We start from the raw sequence: 26743 nt of genomic DNA on the forward strand, positions 1-26743 counted from the left end.
CGCTATAGAACGTGTCGTGCAAAGGTCACGGCGGCACCCCTGAGGCGGCCGCTGCCCGTACGTTTAGGAGCCCATTGTCGTGACGTCATGACTGTGAGCAAAGGTCGCGGTAGGGGCTCTCCCGGCAGCCGGACGGTGACTCATACGTTAAGCTTGTCTCTCGCCGCGCCTGCGGGCATATTGGTAGTACTAGGAACGGCCAGCATGTGACCGCGGTTTTCGGCGACATTGTCAATTCGTTTTTCGACTCTGCTGTTCGCTGCAAGACCAATACACATAGAAAACGGCTCGGGCATTTGGAGAAGAGCGGCTACTCTGAGGCGAGGGAAGAACACGGAGATTCACACAAACGACCTGACTAGGTTGCACCGGCCACAGTCGACCGAGGTGGGCTTCCGCGCCCTTAAAGACGCCTCTGACTGGCCATTGCGCTGACACCCTGGTCGGACCACGGTCATTGATCGGACCCTGCCACTGGTTCGTGCTCAGGCTGCCTTAGCGGGTAGACCTGCTCGACCAGACGCCCCACTGGTGGGCGAGTGCTCGGTTCCGACTTTCACCGCCGGTCCAACAGCGTTCTGCTGGTTCCCGCCGATCCGGTTACGACACCGCAAGTGCCGTACCGACTCGGGCGTCCCAGGTGGGCGTAACGGTTACCACACCAGTTCGCGACCCCCAGGCTCTGTCAGCCGTCGTACGGCTCTCGGACGGACACTCTAATAGATCAGCCACAGATCACGTCGGGGTCACCAATTGTCGTTCTGCGCTGCTGGGTAGCGCTTGGCTGGACGGACGGTCTGTGACAACCTATTGATCTGTGGCAGGGGGTACTGTAGGGATCATCTATGCGATTTGTCATTTCATATTGTCATTTTCATTTATATTGTCACCGCTTTATTAATCAATCTGTTACCTGTTGTCAATTGCGCGTCAAGTTTGTTTGCCATTTGTAAACCGGCCTGCCGCTGGCCTCAACCTTTCTAGTAACCGCTGTGCCATACGCTATAGAACGTGTCGTGCAAAGGTCACGGCGGCACCCCTGAGGCGGCCGCTGCCCGTACGTTTAGGAGCCCATTGTCGTGACGTCATGACTGTGAGCAAAGGTCGCGGTAGGGGCTCTCCCGGCAGCCGGACGGTGACTCATACGTTAAGCTTGTCTCTCGCCGCGCCTGCGGGCATATTGGTAGTACTAGGAACGGCCAGCATGTGACCGCGGTTTTCGGCGACATTGTCAATTCGTTTTTCGACTCTGCTGTTCGCTGCAAGACCAATACACATAGAAAACGGCTCGGGCATTTGGAGAAGAGCGGCTACTCTGAGGCGAGGGAAGAACACGGAGATTCACACAAACGACCTGACTAGGTTGCACCGGCCACAGTCGACCGAGGTGGGCTTCCGCGCCCTTAAAGACGCCTCTGACTGGCCATTGCGCTGACACCCTGGTCGGACCACGGTCATTGATCGGACCCTGCCACTGGTTCGTGCTCAGGCTGCCTTAGCGGGTAGACCTGCTCGACCAGACGCCCCACTGGTGGGCGAGTGCTCGGTTCCGACTTTCACCGCCGGTCCAACAGCGTTCTGCTGGTTCCCGCCGATCCGGTTACGACACCGCAAGTGCCGTACCGACTCGGGCGTCCCAGGTGGGCGTAACGGTTACCACACCAGTTCGCGACCCCCAGGCTCTGTCAGCCGTCGTACGGCTCTCGGACGGACACTCTAATAGATCAGCCACAGATCAATAGGTTGTCACAGACCGTCCGTCCAGCCAAGCGCTACCCAGCAGCGCAGAACGACACTACTGCACCGCGCGTGTCCACCCGCAGCGCAGTGCCAGCAACGGTGCCGTGAGTGCGACATCTGCGTGCATATGACGCAGTGCGACTGTCACGACTCGCGGCTCAGTGTTCTGTCAGTGTGACAGTGCGGCTCGCGCTCGTTTTAGCGTGGTGCTCTGTTGTATATAACCACCTTGATGGAGACCTATGTGCTGCCGCTTGAGTTTCAGTGTACAGTTTTATGCATCAAACTAGCGTAAGTAAATGGCTGTCAGAGGTCAATTTGAAGCGCAATTAGTACCCATAACCCAGCTGGGTTGAGCGAGTCATGTGACTAGTCCCGATGAACGTACTGTTTCGATGTCGTCGGTCGTAGACTTTTGTAAACCATTCGTTTCGGAGCTCTGTGTTGTGTTGTTGGGGACCGCAGTTGTTTGAGCAGTTTGCTTTATGCGTCGTACGCTGACAGAACGCTGGTCGTACACAAGTCATGTGTTTCCTTTCGCCCCTAATGTGTTACTGCGGTACCTATGCAGTTGTAATGTGTCTCTATACACTAACTGGTCGCACTTGGTTGTGAAAATGACACTAGCTGGTCGCACTTGGTTTCAAACTGCGCTTGGAAGTCGTGCAATTTTATTTGCATTTTGCAATGCAATTTTATTGCCGTTACCGTATTGGTAGATTGAGATAGTGTCAGAAGTTGGCCATTTGATGCGTTGTCACTTGTGAGACGTTGTTGCCTTAGTACTGACGAATTGCTGGGCCGCGTTTGTGTTCCTGTTAAGAAACGGATCTCAATATAAGGTGATTCAGAGGTAGGAACCTGAATGCATTCGTTCAGACTTTTCATTTTATAGGGATGCACTGCTTCATGAGCAAGAACGAGCATGGCTCTGGTTGAGCGAAGCGCAATCGATATTTGTTATCGTGGTTGTAGACTGTGGCCACATTTACATCACTATTAAACTCCACGCACCAGCATTATTTAAACTGCTTGAACCTATACTTCATTTCGCTAAATTTCGGGGTCGTCAACCTACGGTCCGTGGCCGTTACGTTTGGCCAAAAACTAAATTTTATACATATTAACTGATTCATATGATCACAGCTTGATGCCCCGGACAATTTTTATTTGACTCACTGATAATGAATGTGTCCCAGTACCGCACAAACTGAGACTGAAACTGGACAACTCGCTTTTCGAGGTTCAAGTTCATTATCTTCAGATGTTATGGTATGGACTATGGTAAGCATTTAATGATCGAAGAAAATGGTCAGCGTTAGCAGTGCTAATCGGGTATTATGAGCTTTCAGCTATTTCAATATTTGTTTAGGCTATTATTCTTGTGGTATCTCCTGTCAATTTCACGCGGAACATACAGTATTATCTTATACAATCGCGGTAACTACATATTTTCTGCCGGTAGTACTGTTGTTATCATTGATTCGTAATATTTCACTACCAGCGTGGCTCGATTCACATTGTTATTATATTGGCATTCGAGATTTAAGAATGAAAATCTTTTAATGCATTCCAATTCCATCAAAATGCCAATATGCAAAAAAAAAGTTATAAAAATTGCAGCAGTTTTGTGAATCAAAAATAGCTGTAAAATAGGCCTGTATAACTTCAACAACAGTGCGCCGAGAAACGTCTAAAAACGCGTAAACAAAAACTAAGATGTAAAAAAATAACTGCACCCAAAAAAATGAGCGACTAAGAATAAAAATCACTGCATTGTTTGATTTTAATGTCATTTTGGCATGAGAAGAAAACATAAATTTTTCACTTGGCTATTCTACGTCATTTACTGTTAAGCAATTTTCGTGGTGTGAGCTTGGCTTTCAGTAAGCTAGGAGGCTAGGATCAATTTCAATAACTGTAGTGCTTTTCTACATATTGATATAATTTTCTAGCAAGACTGTCATTTCGCTCAATAAAACAGTGGAGTAATTCAAATTATTTTTCAGTCCTGCCAGTTTCATGCAAATACGTTATGTTTCTATAGGACACTTTTGATATGATTTTGTGCTAAAAGCTGGCAAATTTTTCCGGTTTCAGTTTCAGTTTCCACTGTTTTACAAAATTTGTGTCTGGCCACTTTGACTTTTTGTCAGATTTTTGTCAAATTTATAGGCCACCATGACTGGAAAGAATACTGAAGCTGGTGGAAGCCAGGCTGGGTCGAGCAGCTCCAATATGGTAAGTGAATTGGTAATGACTTCAAATTTTCTGGGTATATCCTCATCCTGTTTTTTACAAATGCAATTCCAGTTGGGGGAGGTTTGGTCAAAAGTTGTCATTTTTAGTACGTACCTACATGCTTTTTTTGTCACACGTGCCAAAAATGGCAACGATTCTGCTATTTTTGACCGATGAAGCTGATTTCACTCCTCAGCGAAAAAAATCACGATTTGGAAAGATAAGCATTGATTTTCGAAGAGAAGTGATAAAAATAGCTGATAGCATTGTCATTTTTGGGAACGACGGTGAAAACAGGGCGCCTGGGGCGATTTGATCAAGGCTCGTGAAATTAACACGTGACATTTAGCATATTGTAGAAGGCCCACGGAGGGGGAGAAGTTCCAAATGTCATGTGACTAATTTGCCCTCCGGCGCCCTGTTTTCACCAGCGTCCATTTTTGGCACATGGTTGCCAAAAATGGCATGTGCTAAAAATGACGGGGATTGACCAAACCTCCCCAGTCCCCTGACTGATTCTATATATACATTATTTTAGGTTTGTCACCATTAGTTTATCCAAGAGTGTTAAAAAACTGGAGGGGCATATACTCTAGAAAGGTCCCTCAAGATCCAAATTGCACTGCATTCTGCTGCTAATATGCTTTGCTGTGCAGTTTGAAATAAACATATACCATTTTCACTACCTATTTACTTGGTATTCCTGTAATGTGCTAAAATTGGTGAATCTTTTTCCAGTTCATGCACTGCAGCAATGGCAAATGCCTCAAATTTTTTTGATCATCCGGTGTTTGGACGCGTGATCTAGGCGTCCAAATCGATCAGGACCTCAAGTTTCGTGAACAAGCCGCTGCAGCGGTATCCAGAGCCTCCCAGATGCTCGCGGTGATTCACAAGTCCTTCGAACGCATCGACGCCACCACGCTACCGCTTCTGTATAAGACCCTGGTACGACCGCACCTCGAGTACTGCAACATCGTATGGGGCCCCTTCAATCGCGCTGACCAGCAAAAGGTGGAGCGTGTCCAGAGACGAGCAACGAAGATGATCCCATCACTGAGGAGCCTACCATATGACCAACGACTACGCTCGCTGAAACTCCCGTCTCTCTATTATCGAAGGCGCCGCGGCGACATGATTATGACGTACCAACTTTTTCATGGGGGTGTTGAGTGTTGACCTCGATCCTGAGTCATTCTTTGAGTTGGCTGACTCTTCTACAAGAGGGCACCCCTGGAAGCTGTTGAAGCCGAGAGCGTCTTCCCGATCGAGGCGAAATGCGTACAGCGTCCGGGTCGTCAATGACTGGAATGCTCTTCCTGCTCATGTGGTTGAAGCGCGATCCCTGAACGAATTCAAGTCCAGGCTCGACCGCCACTGGTCCCACCTCCTCTACACCATCCACTCCAATGACTGAGGCAGTGATATCGTCATGGAGCTCGATAAGTCAGAGTCCCACAGGCCTAAGGGCCTTCAAAATTCTCGTACATCGTAAGTAAGTAAGTTACCATGCTTTCTCCAATAAAAACAATATGCGTGCAGAATATGTTCAATGATTTCGGTTTTCAGACAGCTGTTGGTTTTTTTACCCTTAATAGGAACAGCATTGTATTGCATGCATATTTTTTACTCGTCCAGAAATCCACTTGACACCTGAATATGTGTGGTTAGAGGATTGAAACTTGAATTTATCTTTGGAGGAAAAAGTCAATGTAAAAAATGCTAGCCCAGTCTTTGCAACAACATTTTACTTAGGTGTGCTCTATAATAGGAACAAAAAAGATCTTAACCTCTTCCAGTAATATGTGACCTGCTGAGTGCTGAGCTTATTTATTTCAATGATAGACCTGAAATATCTTGAATGTGCTATGTAGCTTCACATTGTGAAAGTTCCACTACCTTTCTCTTATCATTTTTTTGTTCCCTGAAAATGGCAAAATTATTTGTCCATAATTTTTTTTGAGATAATGCCATTTTAGTGATGCCATGTCACACCATTTTTGTCTATCAACCCATTTATCTCATTTTAAAATCTTACAACATCTTTAGTTTTAAATGAAGCATAGCACAGCAACAATAATTGTGGTTACTGTCTTCTTTTTGGAGTGGATTTTCTTGTTTTTGCCCTCTGTTTTAGAGCTTTTTTTTAATGTTTGTTTTTGCAAATAGCCTTTTGTATGGATTGCAATAAACATTATGCCAAGACAACAATGGTGTGGGTTTTATTGCAACTCCTAATTTTCGAGAACAGACAGCCGATTCCTGTACAAAACATTTTATAAAGCATTAATAGTTACCTGTTTGGTAGATTAGATACTGAATGTTGGCAGCTTGCAATTTGTTCAAATAATGGAATGTTTGTTTATTTATTATGTGCTTCATGCTTACTGTATTCCAAGCATTGTTGCAGTAGGATTGCAGCAAGCTTGTCCAATTCATCGTCTTTTCTGTGTGTGAGCCTGCGTTGCACACTAACAACCCCCGGCATGCTTCGCAGAATCAAAACATTCCCGAGTTCCTGCGGGGACTGCCATGCCGAGACTCGAAGAACTTTTCCAAGTTTTCTGCTGACAGCGGTCCGAAGTCGTCCGGCAAGAAGGCTCCAATCTACTTACCCACCACGGATCACCCATCGGAACAAGGTCAGAACCCTCACACTCGAGCCTCTCCCCTGCATACTGGGCTTACCTCTCGGCACCTCTCGTTACCTTTACTTACCTCTCGTTTGCCTGGCCTTTGAACGAAGCCGTGCTGTTCTGCAGTTGGTTGAACATTTTATTTTCCTCGGCTATCATAATAAAATCAAGCCCATCTGCAATAGTGCCCCCCAAAATTAAAATGATGTTAATGTGAATAGTTTAATCATTCCATTCTTGTAGAATGATTAGCTGGAAAATCAAATCACGTTCCCTACCAAAATACAACGGTAAAACTTTATGAAAATAAATATATGCTGGGAAATCTATTAAATCCGTACATATCGCATGATAAAAAAGGAAATATTCGAATACGGGCGTGCCTCGTGTCATGTTTGCGGTCTCCACCGACATGTTCTTCTCTCTGCTGGATCTGTCTACATGTGCATTGTGTGTATTATATAGCCGTGTTATTTTTCATTCGTCTGATGTCGGATAGTGCTGTCGAGATATCTGTCGCACGCGGCCCGTCAATGCCGTATCCGGCTAGAAGTTGACAGTCGCCAATGCCACTTACTACTGACAGTAGTTGTGCCACGGAATATATAGTCTACGACATGGAATGGACAGGAGCTTCGATTAGCATTGCCACGTGTGTAACCAAAAATCAAGGATTTTGCCGGATGAATATCCGGAGATCCGGAGGATGCGGATGAATTTCTTTCCACGTGGTTTACATTTTCATATATTTTCTTAACATTTCATACATTTTTTCTTAACAATCGTCCGAATGATTCGTCTTCATTTTCAAGGGTCAAGTTGTGACTGTGACGAAATGGTAACCGTATATTTTATTGGAAACTTTTAGCACACTTTGTTACGGGAGCATTTATACATATTCATTGCATTAGAGTTTTAACATTGGTCTAAAATTAAATGAAATTCGATGAAATTCGTCTAAAATTTGATGAAGATGAGGAAGTGCGAGCACTCGCGCTCTACTTTCAGGGTCCCAGGACTATATATAGCCTTGGTCCCAGGGCGTATCGGTTCCTACAAAAACGGTACGTCCTTCCCCATCCTCGAACTCTGCGGAGGAAGATGGAAAAAATACAGATGCGACCTGGCTTTCATGACGCTATCAGTATCTTGGCTCTCCTAAAAGAGAAGTTCGCCGGAGCAAGTGCCAAGGACAAGCTGCGCATCATTTCGTTCGACGAAATGCAGCTGAAACCAAGGTTGGCCTACCAGCGGGGTGATGACGTCATCGAGGGCTTCACTGATCATGGCTCTCTCTGCCGCGCCAATGCCTGCGCCGACCACGCCTTGGTCATGATGGTGCGGGGCGTCAGTGTCACCAAACGCTGGAAACAGCCCATCGGTTTCTTTCTGAGTTACGGAACGACCAAGGCCGTTGTGCAGCAGCAGCTGTTAACACAGTGTGTCCAACGTGTAACAACAGCGGGATTCACTGTGCTAGCTACAACTTGTGACATGTCAAAGAACAACCAGGCAACCTACAGACTGCTCGGAGCTGCGGAAACCGGCTTGTTCACCGTGGACAGGCACGAGGTTGCTGCTCTGTATGACGTGCCTCACATCTTCAAATGCATACGAAATGCATTAATGAAATACGATATTGAAGTAGACGGTGAAGTAGCCTCTTGGAGTCATTTAGAAACACTCTACGCACTGGAATGCGCTTCTTTCCCACGGGCTGCTCCAAAACTAAGCCAGAAACACATCAGGCCAAACAGCTTTGAAAAATGAAAGTCAGCTATGCCCTACAGGTGATGAGCCGGACAGTAGCAGCAGCAATCACATTGCATGCGACCCACGGCAAGCTCCCGCGCACTGCACTCCCGACTGCTACTCTCCTGCTGCGCCTCAACGACCTGCTCGATGTGCTAAACTCTTCCGCCCGGTTCGACCCCTGCTCAAAGCGACGCGCGATATCCAGCCTCCATCCAGCAACGGCGGGAGAACACATGCAGTTTCTTCAGGAGAGCGACGCCTGGCTGCAGCGGTGGACTGACGGTGGCGGCGCCAGCATCGACTCCATTCGAGGACTGCGACAAACGATAAAAGGCGTGGTGAAAATCTGGGACTTGTGTCAGGCTGCTGGGTGCACGTTCCTGTGCACTCGCCGCTTAAACCAAGATCCAAGCTACTGAAAATGAAAGAGTTTATCTCGGCAAAAATATATATTAGGCACATACACGGTGCCTGTGTACCTACTTATAATGAAGAAACATTATGACAACGTTTGAAACGTTTAACACAACCCCTCATCTAAATGCATTCATGAAACGTGAGTGGGCCAATAAAGGCAACTAGTTTTAACTGTAACAAAAAAGCACTTCTGGGCACGTAAATGGGGTAAATGTGGTAAAATGTGGTAAAATTCACCACCCCATATCGCCTCTACCGGAAACCCGTTTTAACCCCCGAAGGACATTGGCAATAGAGCAGGATCGTTCATGTTTATCAAAACAGCCGGCAACTTTCTATCGCAGCGAAATGTTGGCTAGGACGAGAGTCATTGCTTTCACTGACTATGACAAACCTACTCGAACGGATTTTCACCTAGGAAGTTACCAAACGAATGTTGAAAAATACATCAGCACCATGAAAAAACCTTACCCACCATCCTCAGCAACGCCGCCTCCCGCCGGCGTCCACAGGAAAAGGGCGGCAAACGAGCGAAGTTTGAATTGTCAGAAGTGATTCCAGACAGCAACACCTGATTAGAATAAAATGCACCTTCTCATATTGCCCCGGTACCCCGACGCCCCGTTATGCCCCACCTTCCCCTATTAGTTATCGGTCTGGCAACTATACTTTCATCCTCGTAAAGGAAGTAACCACAGCGAATCCGCACGACTAAATCATCAGGTCGCCAAAAACTCGGCAGTTACAGGAAATCTCGATCTTGTCCATTCCATGTCGTAGACTATATATTCCGTGGTTGTGCTGAGCGGCTGATGTATTCTGTGGAACTGAGCTTAGTTATAAATGTGATGCATCGCTACCCAGGAAGTGATGTGCAGCCAGTGCTCGTAATGTGTTTTACAGTTTTGACAATTATAGGTATGGAGTTGCTGAGTTGTCATCTGCCCAGTGCCCATTTTTTAAAAAATCAATTCTGCCTTAGGCCGGGATGACCATAATAGTTCAGCATATCATCCCACCTCCTTTATACTATCAGCAAATGCACACAGTTTCATTTTCAAATTAATTTCCAGGAGTGGCACGATCCTTAACTTTTTAGAAGCTCGGGTACTACTGACCTGATAACCCGACCTCGCGAGAAGCTTTTGACGGAAGATGTAAATTTTCCGATGACCTATGCCTTTTTTGCAGTACCATGTTTTTATTTTCCACAACACGTTCAAATGAGGACTGTTGCCAAAATGTCCCCCCCCCCACACACACACTTAAGCAGGATGATACTGATTATAGTTGGTCGTGCGTTAAATTGCAGCCAGCATGCCGCTATGGCTCCATTGGGTAATCACCAATTGGGTGAGTTTACCGTAAATCCGATTCGCAAGGGCTCATATGTGTCCTTTCTGAATGATTGCTCGTTGGTGATGAGAACGAATTAATTGCAATCGTTGTTTACGTCAATATTCAGTCCGCAAATCGCCACTATCTGTCTTTCACTGGCGAAACGTGTTTCTAACTCCCATCACTAGATGGCAGCAGCGTGTGCGCCTGAAGTGATGCTGTGCCGCAAGGCTTTAACACCCCTGTATTCACGGCCTTCGGGCCTTCTGTTGGAGGATACCTACATGCTATGCTATGCAGAACTCAATGCAAAGGCCCCAATGGCCGATGCTGTCTCGTTGCCTGAAATCCCAATAATCATCATTGGAGTTCGATCTTACCTAAGACGCGTTGCCCCCGGCGCGGTGCGGCCGACCGTCGAGTGATTCCGGCGATTAGTCACCGCCTGGTGACGCCCCCGCGTGAGAATCAGGACTGTGAAACGCCCCCGGCGCGAGAGGAGAATCGGCCCTGCGAGATGTCCCTGCTTTATAGTTGGGCCGGCGAGGAGCCCCTCCTGAGTTTTTTGGTTTCCGAGACTCTTCCATCTGTTAGGAACCTCCCATGGGTATCGGGCTCGTAAGCAGTCACGCTGAGTCTTGAATCTGACAGGCTTCCGCACTTCACCCGAGCGGATGACACGACTGCAGCTGCCTCTGAATTGAGATAATTATATGCACGTTTTAGAGTAGCCGTTAGGACAAAGGCAGATGAGCTGCTGTTCTGCCGGCGAGAATCCTGAAAATAAGCGCCAACGAGCAGTCATTTAGTCGTAACATTAGTTTCGATTCAACGCCTGCCTTCGAATATGATAGGTCATAGACCTGTGTATGGATAGGTTGAATTTAAGTGTTGCTTTGAAACGGGGTAATTAAGGGTTTGGGTTCCCGGTTGAAGTATGGTATGTTGCCAAGTATATTGATTGTGGCTTAACAGTGGCCTGTGTCATGCACGCTCCGAATTTTCAGAGCTGATTTTCCTGTTTCAGCAGCGATAACTTTATTGCTCCTTGACGCTTTTGGCGTTGTGCCATTTTGACGGCTTTCTGCGGACTATCTTTGACAAAACTGGGTTCTCTCGCTTTTCCTATCTGTTTCTTAGTGGTGCATTTGTGGGATCGGGACTTCACAATGCAATCTGAGAATATTGCTTTCTAGATATGGCGTTCTTGGAAATGTTATTTCACCCACTGAATCGCCTATGGTTGTAAATGTGAAATTAGCTATTACATCGGTCTGGCGGCCTTTGGCTGAGATGTGGATTTATGGGTGGCTCAGCATGAGCCAAACTTGACATCAGCACTCTGCTTCCCGATTATATGTGTGGGTGAGATGACAATGGTGACACTCAGTAAACGCTACTGGGTGCGATGGCAGATTCAGTGGTCGATGCTGAGTGCGATACCAGCATTCAATAGTCGAAACTTGATACGATGGCTCAGTCAGGCGATGGTTTCATTCAGCAAAGCAGTGCTGAATGCAATGACAGCATTCAGCCAGGCGATGGCTTCATTCAGCCAGGCGGCAATTGTTGCGAAGGCAGCATTCAGACACTCAATGCTGGACGTGATGGCAGCGTTCAACCTGCTACTAGTGAATGCGATGGCTTCGTTCCGACGGGTGATGCTGGCTGCGATGGCTTTAATCAGTCAGGCGATGGATTAATTCAGCTAGGCAGTGCTGACTGTAATGACAGCATTCATTCAGGTGATAAGGGTCGCAGTAACAATAGGTATTCAGCCAGGCGGATCTAGCTGCGATGACAGTAGCGAGACTTGCTGCGATGGCGTCATTCAGCCAGGCGATAATCGTTGCGATGGCAGCATTCGGCCCTCCTGCGGCCGACGCGGTGGCGGATTGGCTCAGGGGCGTTAGCGTTCAGCTGCGTCGGGCAGCCCTGCCCGCATAGCAGCTGTCGCTTAACTGCGTATTGAATAGCACCGGCTAGATTGGCCCTGGCGGCCTCATATGGTAACGGTGACCGCAGCGCGAAACGAGGCCCGTGCTTTATATTAAAGGCCTGTTCCGGACGCTTTGAAACTCGTCTGCTCTGACATTTTGGCGGTGACCTGGCAATATAACGGTAACCGCTTGTGATAGAGATTGATAGCTTATTCCAGCAGAGCAATCTACATGGCAGGGGCGTCGTTTTGTATAGGCCTGGTAGGGCCCGAGCCCTACCAATGTTTATTTGGGCCCTACCAGTGTTCGCTGAGCTCTACCAATCTTTTGTCACTTGGTAAAAAAATCAAAATAAACAGATAAGCAAATAAGCATATATGTACATTCGTCACAGATGTGTGTGGCCTGTGGGCCGTAGGAGCTGCTGTCGCGAACCCTTCGCAAGCCGGCAGGGGATTCTTAGGGAACGGCAAGGTGTCCTCACTCCTCAGGCCGGCAAAGGGTCTTCAGAGGCCGGCAGCACCTTCAGAAGTTCAGTGGGGTCCTTAGAGAACGGCACGGTACTCTCAGACTCCGGTGGGATCCTCAGAATTGCCCGTGTGGGCCACGCAAAAGTCACTGGTGGGTGTCCGTCAGATGCATATGTGTGGGGCTTTCAGAGGCGCCGGAGTGGGACCTGCACAGTCGCCGGTGAGGGCCCTCTTAAGCGCCGTTTCGGGGCCCTCAGATAGACTGGTTTATGGCCATCACAGATATGCGTGGGACCCTTAGAGCTGCTGAGCTGAGTGCTGGTGCGGGCCCTTCATAGGACGACAAGGGGACCTCAGAGGTCGGTGGTGCCTTCAGGAGCGCCGAGGGGGTCCCTTTAGACCGGAATAGTATTCTCAGACGCCACTGGGACCCTCAGAGTCACCAGTGTGGACTCAGTGGAGCCGTCAGAGTCGCTGGTGTAGGGCCTTAGGAGCCTCTGATGAAGACCCTCAGAACTGGGGGAGAAGGGGCCTCAGAAACGCCGGCGTGGGCTCTCAGAAACGCCGGTGTGGGCTATCAGAGGCACTCCTCACAGTTATTGGGGCCCTAAGAGAATTGGTGTTGGACCATCACAGGCGGGCATGCAGCTCGTAGAGCCGGCTCCTAATAGGCCGGTAAGGGCCCTCAGAGGTCACCAATAGGCCCTCAGAGCCGAGGCCACCAATGCGCCCTCAGAGCCAAGGCCACCTCAGAGGCCAGCAAGAGATTCTCAGAGACCGTGAGGGGCAGGCTGGTAAGGGGCCCTTGGCGGCCTCTTAGGGCCTTAACTGGTGACAAGGGCTCTAAGAAGCCGGCGTGGGGCACTTACGAAGATCTTAATACGCCACTTGAGATGAGATGCTCTGACGGGGTCCCTTTGAGACGAAATATGGCCAGCGTGGACCCTCAGCGGCCGATTGGCGCCGCAGGGACCCGAAGGGCCCCCTGGACCCGATGGGAGGGGCAGGCGCCCCCTGTGCCCCCCCCCCCCACTTGGCTACGCCACTGGAATCTATCATGCTATGTTTAAGATCTCTGCAAGATGTATCCCCCATTTGCTGACACTGCAGAGAAAAGGCAAGCTCGAAAGGAGGCTTAGCGGGGTGTTTGGCCCCTTATCGAATATCTAGAAGATATCATTGACTTGTCACCGTAAAGGAATTGTGGGCGTCACACGTTGACACTAAGGGACACCGTGCCGAGTTGCGCAAGTGGAAGCACAGTGCACACCGAGTAACGGCCACCAAATGAGTGGTACGAGTTGAAGTTAGTCGGCAAAGTGATAGTGGGGGCATTCCACGTCAAATCAAACACCGAAATCCGTCATCCCCTTCGATTTTTCTGAAAATTTGTAGGCAGACTGGGCATGGTTCAAAACTGAGTTACGTATAATATTTTCGAAATTTGATAACGTATCGCTGAGATATAGGTCATCGAATATAGCGAAAAATGCCACACATCAGTTTTTTAAATGGCTATAACTCTGGTTCCTTTTCTGGTATCAAAATGATATTAACAGGGTCTTATAGGCAATTGATAAGGCTTTGATTTTTAATTATAAAATTAAATTGAAGTGACCTTGAAATGCATTTGACCTTGAATTAAAACAGAAAAATTTAAATAGCAAAAAACACGTCACTTTCGATTTGGGTAATTTTTACATATTATGTCCGTCACAATGTTCCTAACCATCTGTGAAAAAATTGGAGTGGACCATTCATAACTTTCGCGGCAAACGCCGTTTTCATGCATCAACATCACGCAACCGCGCGTGACCTTGAAAGACAGAGTCAAGACATGCTTGCTTGTGTACACTTCCTGAAATGAATGATTGCTGATTAGTGATATCCCAAACTCTGCGAGAACGGAAATGCATAGTTATCGTAGTCAAGCATTCACGTTCCATAGTAAAAGTGTCTCAGGCAAACGGTATTTTGCGGTGAATTTTGAGCCGTGTGGAAATGCATCATTAAGTAAATTCAACGAAAACATTATCACGCAACGATATCTTCACGTCTTTTGATCTTCACTATACGAAAGAACATACATTTTTTAGCATGTATGGGGAATTTCTAGTTAATCCAATAATAAATATGGCAGTTAGAGGCCTGCTAAGAGTAACATGTCGCCGGCTGAGGCGGGCTCGGCCGATGCGGGAAACGCAGCAATCACAATTTTGTGTTTACACGTTCATATTTCAATTGTTTACCAACCGATTTTCAAAATTCTTTTACCATAAGATTGCCTGTACATTTCTTAGTCTTCTCACAAAATTTGACGCGAATCGAACGTAATCAGCGGTAGGGAGCGCCATGTAAAGACGGAACCGTTCCGTTCCGTCCCGGCACAGTCTACAATTCAGGCGGCGCGTAGCGGTCGGCGCCGGCTGCCGAGTCGCCGCGTCGCTGCGGCGACAGGATGTTCACTTTACACCGCTATTACTAGAACAGTTGTGAACCGATTTTCTTATTGCTTGCACGATGAGATGTCCAATTCAATTCTTGACAGGTAGCCATAATTAATTTCGCATTAATCTTATGAGATTTTGGCGAAAAACAGGAGGGATGGGCGAAATTCGCTCTTCCCCCTCCACTGCGCGTGCTAACATACGTTTGCATATGTGCAATTTTCTTCAAAACTTATGAATGGCCCACTCCAATTTTTTTACAGGTTGTTAAGAATATGGTAGGCAATAAAATATATGAAAATGAGCCAAATCGAAGGTGACGTGTTTTTTGCTATTTCAATATTTGTGCTTAAGAACAGAGTTAAGCAAATTTCAAGGTCATATATTTAAGTAGGTGCAATTCTAAACAAATGCTTAAGAAATTACCTAAACAGTAAGGTTTATTTCATTCAAATCAAACAAGTACAACCAAAGTTATGGTCGCTCAAAAATATAAAGATGCAACATTTTGTAAAAATTGGATGCCCTTTATTTAGAAGACCTGTGGTCAGAATGTGCAAAAAAACATCAATGTAATGTCCGGTGCCACACAGGAACTCGCTCACAAATTTATAATGAAATCGCTGATGGTAAGGTGCAAAACAGCCGATTTTTGTTCGATTTGACGTGGAATGCCCCAGTGGTTACATTTTGGTATGCCGACGGGGCTATGCTTGTCAACTTTCTAAAACAGGGACGCACAATTGATGATGTGCGTCCATTCGATAGACATCGAGGAGAGGCTATAGGGAAGCTGACATAAAGTGTGCAACTGATCCACGGCCACGCACCTGCGTACTTGCGCGGGGTGACGATAAGTTAAGTGATGAAATGTGGCTTCGAGTTGTTGTCGCATCCACTTTTTTCCGAACCCTGCACCCTCTGGTTGCCACCTCTTCCCCAACATAAGGAAATTAGCAGTGGCAGCTTCGCTGACTGCAGGGAGACTAAAGCAGCCGTCTTGGACGTGGGATGGGTCCAAAACCCAATTGATTATGGAGACTTTGAGGGCTCTCCCGAAGGCCGAAGCGCTGCGCGAAATGTGTTTGTCTTAGCGGTGGTTATTTGAATAAATGAACTTTTTTGTCTAATAAGTCGATGACGTATCTCTCTGCTTCTTCATGGTCGGGCATGTAACTTTCTGAATGCCGGCTTGTACCGTCATCCTTTTATTTTGGCAAGCAGGTCTTTCTAACTATCGTGGTGTTTCGAGACCTCGTTAGCTGTCGAACCCTGCGATTGGCGTGGGCCTTCAAAGCCGTTCCTGGCCCCGTAGCCGTCTTTTTCATTCGGCTTGGGCCATCAAAACCGTCCCTGGCCCCTTTCAGCACAGCCGTGCTTTTAAGTCGGCGTGGGCCTCTTTCAGAATGGCGTGCATTCCTCCGACACTATTATAACTGCCTATTTAACTGCACGTTTTGTGCATGGAGCTCGTTGAGGACCTAGACTTCCAAAATGTTTTCTTTCTTTTTTTTTAGATTTTGGTTTGTCTTGTCAGTGACCAGGGCGAAAAAAATAAGTGGCCGAAGTCCGATGAGAAAGGCAGATTTGGGGGTACCCTACCTTTTAAGCCCCGCCACATGTGGCCGGCCGCCGCCTTTGGGCCCTACCAATCATTTTCGGAAAACGACACCCCTGCTACATGGAGTAGGTGGGCGTTGAATGTTGGTGCTTTCGGCTAAAAGAGCGGCTTATTCTTGACTTATCAATAGTACAAATGTAATGTGACTCGCAACAAAATGTAATCGGTTTCTTTTGTAATGGTTGACAGTGATGTTAGAAATATTTTCTTCTGGTACCTTAACCCTCGCCGGCCGAGGGGGGGGGGGCGGGTGCCGCCCCCCCATAGGGTTTTTTCGCGATAGCTCCGAACACGCTGGCGATAGAGAGCTGAAACTTAGCATACCTGACCTTTGATCCAAGCCGGATCTTTTGACACCAACCGCATTTTTGGGTCAGGTCAGGTCACTGACCTATGACGTCATAAGTGAACCTCTGCACGGTCTTCAGATGTCGCAACTTCGCAACGCCCTCACTGCCAGAGGAGATGTCACAGGGAAATGAAACTTGCAGGATCTAGTATCCATTATGTGTCCCACAACTTGTATATCTCGGATTTTTCCTAAAGGTCATATGAGGTCAGGTCATTTTCGTGACCTCACCATTATAAGTCAATGGGGAAAAATTCAAACTGCTATTCTGGCGCCGGGAACGATCTCCAACTATCTCAAGCACACAGAATCGTGATTTGATGCACTCCTTGCAAGGTTAGATGCGTCACTTTTGCAATGTTGACCTTGCGTGACGTCATTTATGACGTCATCGAGGTCAAATTAGTTTTTCGTCAATAACTCTTGATCAAATTGAGCTAGCGAGTCGGGAAAGGCACCAATGGACTCAGGAAGGCCTGCCGAATCGAATGATATGCGACATGACCTCTTTCAACCAACTTCGTGACCTGGGGGTGCTGACCTGACCTTGACCTGAGGTCAACACCCCAAGTTGACCTGACCCGGACAAAAAGTATATCATTCGACGCGCCTGAGCGAGGCGAACACGATGCTGCCAAAATCGGCGCTCTGCGGCCGTTTTTTGCGAAGTTATTCACCAAAAACTGAACCGTACCCTGAGGCACTTGACCTGACCTCAGAGGTCACCGGATGACCTAGGACCTTAAAATCGGGTACCAATCTCTGCGTCTCGTAACGGCGCACACGCTCGTTTTTTCCGCGACGCGCTAGCTCCACCAGGGGCGAAACGGCGAGGGGGGGTCGTACCCGCCCCCCCCCCCTCGGCCGGCGCGTATGTAGAAAACCAATAGGTCCGGCGAGGGTTAAAAGGAAAATGATAAACGTTTCATCGCTGATTCTATGTAGACTTGATGTCGGATTACTCCCAGATCAGGAATGTAATGCAACTCAGAGGGACATTTTACAAGTTTTGGATAGGACAAAGACATTGTGCTTGGTAGCGAGCCCTCTTTACGACGATAATGATGCCCTGGATTTCTTATCAAGGTTTTGCTTACTTTTCAAGAGCGACGCACTACTAGTGGAGATTTGTGCAAAGTTTGACTGTGATTAACAAGTTTTTAAGCATGCCGCCCTTGTTGTTACGAGTTCGCAACACGCTAGACGCTGTGCTGATAAAGTTTGGTTATAATCAAAGTCTGATACCTGCCAACAGCAGCCATTTCTCTCCTCATATGAAGAGCACCGCGAACGAGCAGAATAGCTATCTCGGTGTTGACTGCTGATGCCTCAGCGTTGGAGACGATACATGTGAGCACTGTGTGATGTTTCACCCCGTTTTGACTATTAGTTGGATACTGGGTAAGACGTTGAGGAAAAACAGCCGAGGATACCGGACTGTAACTCGGAAAGGTTGCAGTCGACGGTAATGTAAGGGGGTTGTGCTATCTCCTTTTCCCGTGCGCTTTCCGTGTCGTTGCACTGTCAATTAGGCTAGCAACTCCATGAAACCAACTTCAACGCAGACCTCATATTTGTAATGAAGAAGTGTGCATATCATCACAGGCAAGGTATCACATCAAGCCGACAGACTCGGTCTTTCTAAATAGCAGTTCACCGTGTACTTTCTGAACGTTGCGCGACAGTTTTCGGTCTTCATCATTATGTACCCGGTATCACCAGGCTGATATCCGCCCCTGAGGCGGTTTCGGCGGCGCTGATGTCCCGCCGGCCGTTCACGATCCCGCAGCTCCTACGGTATGCGCCCTCAGCTGTCGACCACGGGCACTGAAGGCGCCGCTGGGCGTGAATTCACGGCCTACCAACGAGCGCTCGGCCGGGCCGCGGCCTCTGGGGAGGTCGACCGGCGTCTGATGGGCCGTCAGCAGCGGCCGGCCACAACGATCGGCTGGATGATGATACGGCGTGGCCCGGAATCTGCAGACACTCAGTGAATATTGGGGGGGGGGGGGGTCGTTATTGAGACTCGTGCCGGAGCGTGTACTCACTACTCAGTTCGTCGATCACATGTTCCGCGTTATCATCTATTAACTTTTATGAGCTGCTTACACAAGCAATAGCACCTATCTGCGTGACAAACAAGTCATAAGTACGAAGATAGTTGTGAACCGAGAATATGTTTATCCAGAAATGCTGTGCTTATTGTTTCTGCTTATTTTCCTTTTTTATTTCGTATAAATTCCCTTGGAAGTTGAACCGATGGCTGTGGGTTATTGGAGGAGTTTTTGTTGTTTGTTGTTTTCTCAGTGGACCGTGGCGGTTACGCTGGCTTGACTTCAGATCGAGATACCGTTGGCTCGCGGCACGAGCCATTCATTGCGTTCCTGATGCCTCCCATGCCGCGGTTGTCTGGTCGAACGCCGCCATAGAGGGCACGGGATATGTCCTGCCACCTCTGTCTCACTTCTAAACGGATGCGAGGCAGGAATATTATTGAAATAAGTATCCGGCGCACTTGTCTTTTTTTTGCGAATGTGACAATTTATTTCTGATCAAAGCTACGCGAATTATAGAAATAAATAATAATATGTTCATGTTATCTATCTTGCTTTTCATATTGATGTTTCGAGTGGTACAATGGTACGGTGAGGTTATTGTGATGATTCTGAAAAGATGAAGATTTGCTTCAGCCGCCTTAGTGAATCGCTGGCTATTCAAGCAATGTCCTGAAAACTTCACTCTGGAGAAATCTCATCAAAAGTCAGCGCGCGAGCGTTTTGCGGCCCAGTCAATCTCCGGTGCGTTGTGCCACTACACGCGCTGATAGCGTAAGTGGTTGGATGATGAGACGAGGCCATTCTCGGGGCGTTAACGGCGCATTGTAATAGTCAGTCTCCGGTCATTCGCCGCAGGCCTCCGGCGAATTACATCACGTGCTGGTGGGGCGGGCCTGGTGGGTCGCCTAGCGCGCCGATCTGGGTACTATCTCAGGTCGTAGTCTGGTCGGGGTCAGGTCTGCCTAATCCATAGGCAGAATTCGGTCAGGCCGTAGTCAAGATGTCAGGTCACAGTCATAGCTTGAAGTTCTTCAAGTTGTGAATAGCCTTTGCGGTCAGCCTGTGGTCAAGTTGTCATGTCATGGTCACATTGTGGTCAGGTGGCGGTCAGGTTTTGATCAAGTCGCGGCCATGTCACGACGAGGTCGTGGTCAGCTCGCAATGGGAGTGTGGGCCGCTCGTAACCCGTAGTCGGGTCGTGGCCTGTGATAAAACTAGGTCACGTTACGGTCCGGGTGTGGTCAGATTGCGTCAGGTCATGATCAGCCCGGGCCGTCGGACACGCTCGTCGTTCATGTGTCGTCCGTCGGCGGCGCGTCGCCTCATTGCGGCTCGATCGGCGGCCGGAGGGCCGATCTGCCCGGTTATGGATGCCCGCCCACGCCGCTACGGCACGAACATGATCGGGGCCGGCTGATGTGACCCTTATCCGGAGGGCAGGGCGGCCGCCCGTGGTCGATAGATGCATAGGAAATGACCGAGCTGACCTCTGCGGGGTACCGGCGCTGGGTGGGGTTTGTGGCCGAGACGGCTCAGGTAACCGAGGGACGAGGTCTTGGACGCGTGCGCACAAGTGTTCGAAATTTAGGGCTCATCATTACGCCTCGTGGACGACATCGCGAATAAGTTATAAAGTCGTTCACCTTTCTGCTAGGTTCACATTTACATTCACATTTCACATCTTATAGTGCTAGCAATTGTGAGGCTGTCCAGCAACTCGAGCAGAGTTATGCTTCTATCTCAATAGCGTCTGGTGTCATTGAGCTGGATCACGTAATGTTTTTTTTTCTCCCTTCATGTTTCAGTATCATCCCCTCTCATTTATTCAATAGCGTTTGGTCTTCGTAGAAGCACTGCGTAATTGATTTTATGGCAAAATCAGAACTATTGTTATGGGACTAAGCGGATTTCTTATTCTTATTTAGTGATGTCACAAGTCTTGTTAAAAATTTCTTGAACTGCTTATCCGACAGGAAATGTCATTGGCTCGAGTCTTATGGACTTGAAACATGCTCGTTGCTCATGGTTTCATGTTGGACATTGAAATTGGTTGAAGTTAAACAGCCTCATTTCATGTGCGTAATGCTGACAGACTTTGGTATTCGTAAAGCGCTGTTTGGCAAAGGCTGCGCTGAATCTAGCCGGTCATCTTGATTCATGGGTTCATTCTCCTATTTCTGTATTCATTTCCTCATTTATTTATTCATTTATTATTTCATCGCTGCTAGTGGAATCGTTGCCAAGGCCGCTGCTCACATCAGAAGCAGGTGCGTTGACTGATACGATCCTAATCTGACCAATATATCCCATTTTTCTGGCGCTCAGTTGGCGGGACGCTGCCGGTGTTTTTCAATATCGCGGCCCAATGCGGTCGCCTGTTGGCTGGAAGGCCGTGGCAGCGCCAAGTTTGGGTGATCGGCGGCTGGCGCCGGGTTCAATATCATGCAGATGGGCCGCCGGCCGGCCGGTCCACCGGCCATCCCGTTGCTGCCCACGATATTTGTAGAGACTGTGGACAGTCAAGGCTGATGGTGGTAGCTTGCGCTCGTGTAACGTAACGTAACGTAATGGAAACGTGTAACGTATAACGACCACGTGCAGTTTAAACTGGCTGCAACAACTGCAATCATTATTGAGCGTTATCGATGAGCTGTGATGGTTGTACCGACCGAGGACTTGATGTTCGTATCGGCTGCAACGCTTCCAATCAAATTTGTAAGGCTATGCAGTATGGATGTATAATAGTTCAGCTTGGACCTAAATGCTGATTGGCGAACCCTGTATGTTGATGAGACTGATTTAAATGGGTGTGTCAGGAGACTTGCACTGCCGTTGGTATTTCATGGCTAAAGCTGGATCGGACAGATTAAGAACTTTGGTATCGACTGATTGAAAAGTCAGATCGACTCAGTGCACGGTTCATTTGGACCAGCCCAAACTGAGTGTTCATGTCAGTTTTAGATCGGACGCAACGACCGGTCCGCCGGACGGGGCAAACCGTGTAGAAGGCTCAGATCGCCTGAAGGCACCGAGCAGCTTGCTCAATGCTCATTGCTCAGTTAAAACAGACGGACCCAGTAAGACCAAACGGTGCGAACCAAACGAACCTAACCGTCTGCTCAGTTGGTCCAAACTGACCCAGCCGCCTGTCCAGGGTTACCAGACGAACCGAATGGTGGGCCCAGTTGGACCGGACGGGCCCAGTCGTCTACCCAGTTGGACCGGACTGGGCAGCTTGCCCCGGTGGACCAGACGGACCGGACGGTAAATCCAGTTGGTCCAAACGAGCCTATCCACCCGCGCAGTTGGACCAAACTGACCTATCCTCCCGCCCCGTTGGACCAGTCGTCCCGGCCGGTGGGCCGGCAGCCCAGTTGGACCAAACTGTCCTACTATCCCGCCCCGTTGGACCAAACTGACCTACCCGCCCGCCCCGTTGGACCAGTCGTCCTGTGTGCCGGCCGGCGGCCGCGGGCCGGAGAGGCGCTGATTGCCGCCCGCCGCTAACTGGATTGGTGTCCAATAAAGCCTCTCTGCGGTGACGCAAATCACAGCTGACCTCGGCCGGCCGTGCTCCCCGGGGCCCCGTCTCGGCCGTGCGCGGCGCTCCGGCGGCGAGCAGCGGGAAATCAGTGTGGAGCCGACCTGTTGGGGTCGTTAACGGGGATGGCATGCGCGTTAAACCGCGTGCTAATGGGGTCTTCTGTGTTTTGGATGCCGTTGTATAATGTTATGCCTCCGTATGCCTCCAATAATGCTACTGAACTAGCTAATGACAGATAAGATGGCTATCTTGAAAAAAAAAAAACGGTCGCTCAATATTGTCTACTTGATACTGTCAGTGATGTGTTGGATTAACCTTGACGGTTTAAGTCACGATATATTTCCCTCTACGTTGTCTTTATCCAATGTCATGCACAACAAAAGCTGCATTGCTATTTGTGTGTATGAATGGTTGCTCCATTCTATTCATCCAATTAACATTTAACCTATGACCTATGAGTAGTCTATGACTAAACAAGCGGCTTATGTTGATTGTTTCAACCTTATGTATCTAATTGAATACATTCCTATGAATTATGGCTCATCAAACGAGCGATTGTGCTGTAAATCCGATTTGCTAGACGTCATTTATATCTTGCCTGAATGAAAGATCGCCGGTGCTAAAGGCGAATCAGATATGCAATTACGCAATGGTACACAACACAGTTACAATGATCAATTGTACTTGTACTTGTTAATCCTTCTTAACTTGATTATGGATTTACCAGTTAAGCGTATGCGCTCAAATAAAAGGATTGCTTGAACCCATGCAAACGTTTTAACATATGTTGTAATTCTACCAGATCGATACTTATTAAAATAAGGCACACTCGGTCCCTCCAGTCCGTCACGCGCAGAGCAACGAACCGGCGCCGGCACCCGTGCTACTCCCGTCGGTGCTTCCAACTCCCGTCGCTAGATGGCAGCAGTAGTGCGCGCCTGAACTGATGCTGTGCCGCACGACTTCTACTCCCGCCGCGGCCACGGCTTTCCGGCACGGCGCTCATCCTGTGTTGTCGGGAGGAAATACCACGGTTTTTGCTCGTGATTCGGCTCCGAAGTCGATTATATTTCCAGACGCCGACACGCCCGGCTGTCTGTCCGGTGTCGACCAGTGTACCGTGAAAGACGATAAGCCCGTGTTGTTATGGTGCAGTTGCAACCCGGGACGGATTTGCCGAGTCTGACACCTTCCTGCGCTCTGTGTGCTGTGTTCACCGCTGTACCGGAAGCCGTGGGTAGAGTGACTACTTAGACAGGAGTTAAGCTCGGGTGAATCCATTACGCTACCTTGCCAACGTTACTTTGTGGTTCGTTTGTCCCACATGTTAGGATGTCACTGTGGGCCCAACGGTGGTCGTGACTCTAGCTAACATGATGCCGCCTTTTTCAGTGATTGTTACGGAAAAGACCAACATTCTGCTCCGCTACCTGCACTGGCGCTGGGAAAAGAAGGTGAGTGTGATCTTAGCACAAGACATTGGGCTAAATAAATGTTTTCAGATCGTTCTTTTTTGACAACTAGATTGTTTGAGCCGATGACTTCTGACAATACATTTATGGTATGCGATACATAATACGATGTGCATTAGCCGACGAGAACGCATTAGCTGGCGTGTAAATATTTAATCAATCAATCGTAGCTTTCAAAGCAGATGCATAGTGTCCTGACATCGTGGACAACCGTCTGTCATGGTATCAGTTGCTGAGCAGCTTGCGTCAGAGACTGGCCGTTGATATTCCCCGCAGCCCGTTACAACTTCTAGCATTGGATAGCGACACATTTGTTCGCTGCTCTGCATGGATCTGGTCTGATAACGTTGTGGGACGGTCGTCTCGGTCTGATGCCGTATCGGGTCATATGAATTATTCCGCCTCCCCCCAGCACGTGTGGACTGTCAGTACACTGCGGGCCCGGGCGCAGCGCTAAGCCGACTATTTCCAGGCTTTGCGTGCCCCACGAATTTCTTCTCTGTCTCGCGGGCGACTTTGAGTCGAGAAACCATTAATATTAGTCGTCAAGATAATAGATATCTTGACAGAATTTCTCCGAAATCCCCCGGGGGTCGCTGCGTTCCTGGCAGCGTTTTAATGATTGATGGTGGCTCGGAGCCGGCCGAACTGTGCTGGTGGCGAGGTGGTGTTTGCAGCCGGTCACTGGCCGAGCTGAGGCCCAGCGATGACCCCCCAGTGTGACCTTTGAACAGACCGTGAGCTATCCGTGACACCTGAGTGCTTGTAACCTCTCAGCCGTACCTCGGTTGGGATACAGAACTTGACTCAGACCTTTCGTGACTTTGATTCGACCATAATGATTCATGCTGCAAACATGCCGTGAGCCTACCATGGTTCGGGACTGTAAGCCTGATCTGACGGACGAACGGCAAGACTAGGGCGTTGCCATGTTTCCTTATCCATTACCTTGGTGCTTACCATGACTGGCCGTAATAGAAAAAGTTGCCCAGCCAAACAACAATCACAGTAGCTAATCGTCCCTCTCCTCTACCCTCCACAGCTGCAAGATCAGAGCAAGAAGCGCGGTGCCGGCACCACTGATGGCGAGGAGGGCGCATCGGCGAGGAAACGGCCACGCACAGAGCGCAGCGACCCCTCACCCTAGTCCCGCACGGCGAGCCAGGCCGTGCTCTGTGTTGTGCGTTCCGCTCCGAGCCGTGGCGACATTGAGGACTTGACTCCGTCGCCGGAGCGTTTGTTGTGTCGATGCGGACTGAGTTGCCCCTGTGGTCGGGGCATCTGTGTTGTGTCGATTCTGAGTTCGTGGCGGCTGCTGAGGTGATCTGATGTGTACGCAACGCTAACAGCGTCGGGTCGGATCCGGGTCACTAACCGCGCTAAACGGCTGTTCGGTGACCACCGGCGACGTCGTTCAAAGTTCCGTGCGTGCCTCAGTTTTCTGTCATCGCCCGCTTGCCTGATTTTTTTCTCGCTGTGTGTCCTGCGTCGGTCTGCTCCGTTCGGTAATAACTGGCGATTCCACTCCGCGTTCAGGGCCGTCGCATGTGTCCAACCATGTCCGCTGTGCCCGCCGGAAACTTCGCGTTGTGCCCGCGACGCTTGCCCGATCCAACGCACAATGTGTTCTGCCGCCGTCGATATGAAACACTTCGATTCGTGCTCGGTGTCCGACGCCGCAGTGTAACCGCTTTGATATTGCTGTCGCCGTACACTTGCTGGACAGAAAGTAATGTATCCGAACACACTCCGATGGTGGTCGCGATATGTCTGGCGGCGCCAGCCCAAGTGCTGTGATGGGCGGTGAGGGTCCTCCTACTGAGAACCGCGGTATCTGGAGAGAACGAGTGCTTGCGGCTGATGGGATGTGCTTACTCGTGTTGGTGCAGGCGTCGATGAAATCCTGTGGGACTATGACAGGTCACGCTCCTGTCCACGCCGTGAAAGGTGTCTGATGTTCGACTGGTGTTTGCATAGATAGGTGTGTTTTGTTGAGGCTGAAAGGGGAACACCAGAATGGACTCGCGAATAATGTAGGCATTGGTGTGAACTCCGTCGTATGTCCTTACTTCGATGCGTTTTCTTAAGACATCCGACACAAATACAAATGACGTCTGGAGAAGATATTATTTATTGATAGTTCTAGAACACTAAATGTATCGACTTCGCTCCTGACATTCCGGAAAGGTCGTGCTACCGTCTGCACTCGAATGGAGCTGATGCTGGGAAGGTCATGTGTTGTGTATCTCACTTGCTAGCTCCCTAGACTTCCTCACTGTTTAGGTGGCCTCTCGCCTCCGGCCGGCGCCTGCCTTTGGCAACTACCGGCTCCAAAAGTGTCGGAACGACCGCTTGACACCAAAACTTGCTGATAAGTGACGTAATTTGGCGGGAACCAGGCCATATGGCGCGCCTCTGAACTGGCGCGGAAAGCTGGAACCATGGAGAAAAGCGCGCCCAATCTGCTCAGTGTTGGTGTGGCAGATGCCTACAGTTGGCGAGGGGGCTGTTGAGTGGTGGCGAGCGGGCACTGGTTGGTATAAACGGGCCTTTCTCGGGATTTGTAATATTGGACGATCTGTTGTGACGTTCAGGTCAGAACGAGACAAGCGCACGAAGCCCTGAGATTGATCATGTCGCGGCCTCTAATAAGTACCACATACCTTCATATATTCCTGTGGTGCACCTCTCGCTCTTCGCCTACCTTCCCCGTAGC

General features: G+C 48.9%; 1 protein-coding gene and 1 long non-coding RNA gene across 19 annotated transcripts; both read left to right on the forward strand.

The window, feature by feature from the left end:
* The first annotated feature begins 3416 nt into the window (after positions 1-3416).
* LOC122364758 (DET1- and DDB1-associated protein 1-like) lies at positions 3417-26149 on the forward strand. 18 transcript variants are annotated; one of them, XM_043335458.1, is made up of 5 exons: positions 3417-3461; positions 3750-3981; positions 6479-6623; positions 23948-24009; positions 25070-26149. In XM_043335458.1, the coding sequence occupies exons 2-5, from the start codon at positions 3922-3924 to the stop codon at positions 25172-25174; spliced, it is 372 nt and encodes a 123-aa protein (XP_043191393.1). In that variant the 5' UTR covers positions 3417-3461; positions 3750-3921; the 3' UTR covers positions 25175-26149. The 18 variants fall into 18 exon arrangements, with proteins under 18 accessions (XP_043191393.1, XP_043191400.1, XP_043191408.1 ...); XM_043335465.1 differs by having other exon boundaries at positions 3441-3461; positions 3841-3981; XM_043335473.1 differs by having other exon boundaries at positions 3442-3461; positions 3916-3981.
* On the forward strand, positions 18579-19552 carry LOC122364761. Its single transcript, XR_006253626.1, has 2 exons — positions 18579-18944; positions 19262-19552. It is a non-coding gene; the product is annotated as an uncharacterized LOC122364761 (long non-coding RNA).
* Positions 26150-26743: the final 594 nt, after the last annotated feature.

The sequence above is a fragment of the Amphibalanus amphitrite genome, unplaced genomic scaffold (assembly GCF_019059575.1).
Source record: "Amphibalanus amphitrite isolate SeventyFive unplaced genomic scaffold, NRLGWU_Aamphi_draft 000696F_arrow, whole genome shotgun sequence".
NCBI classification, from domain to species: Eukaryota; Metazoa; Arthropoda; class Thecostraca; order Balanomorpha; family Balanidae; genus Amphibalanus; species Amphibalanus amphitrite.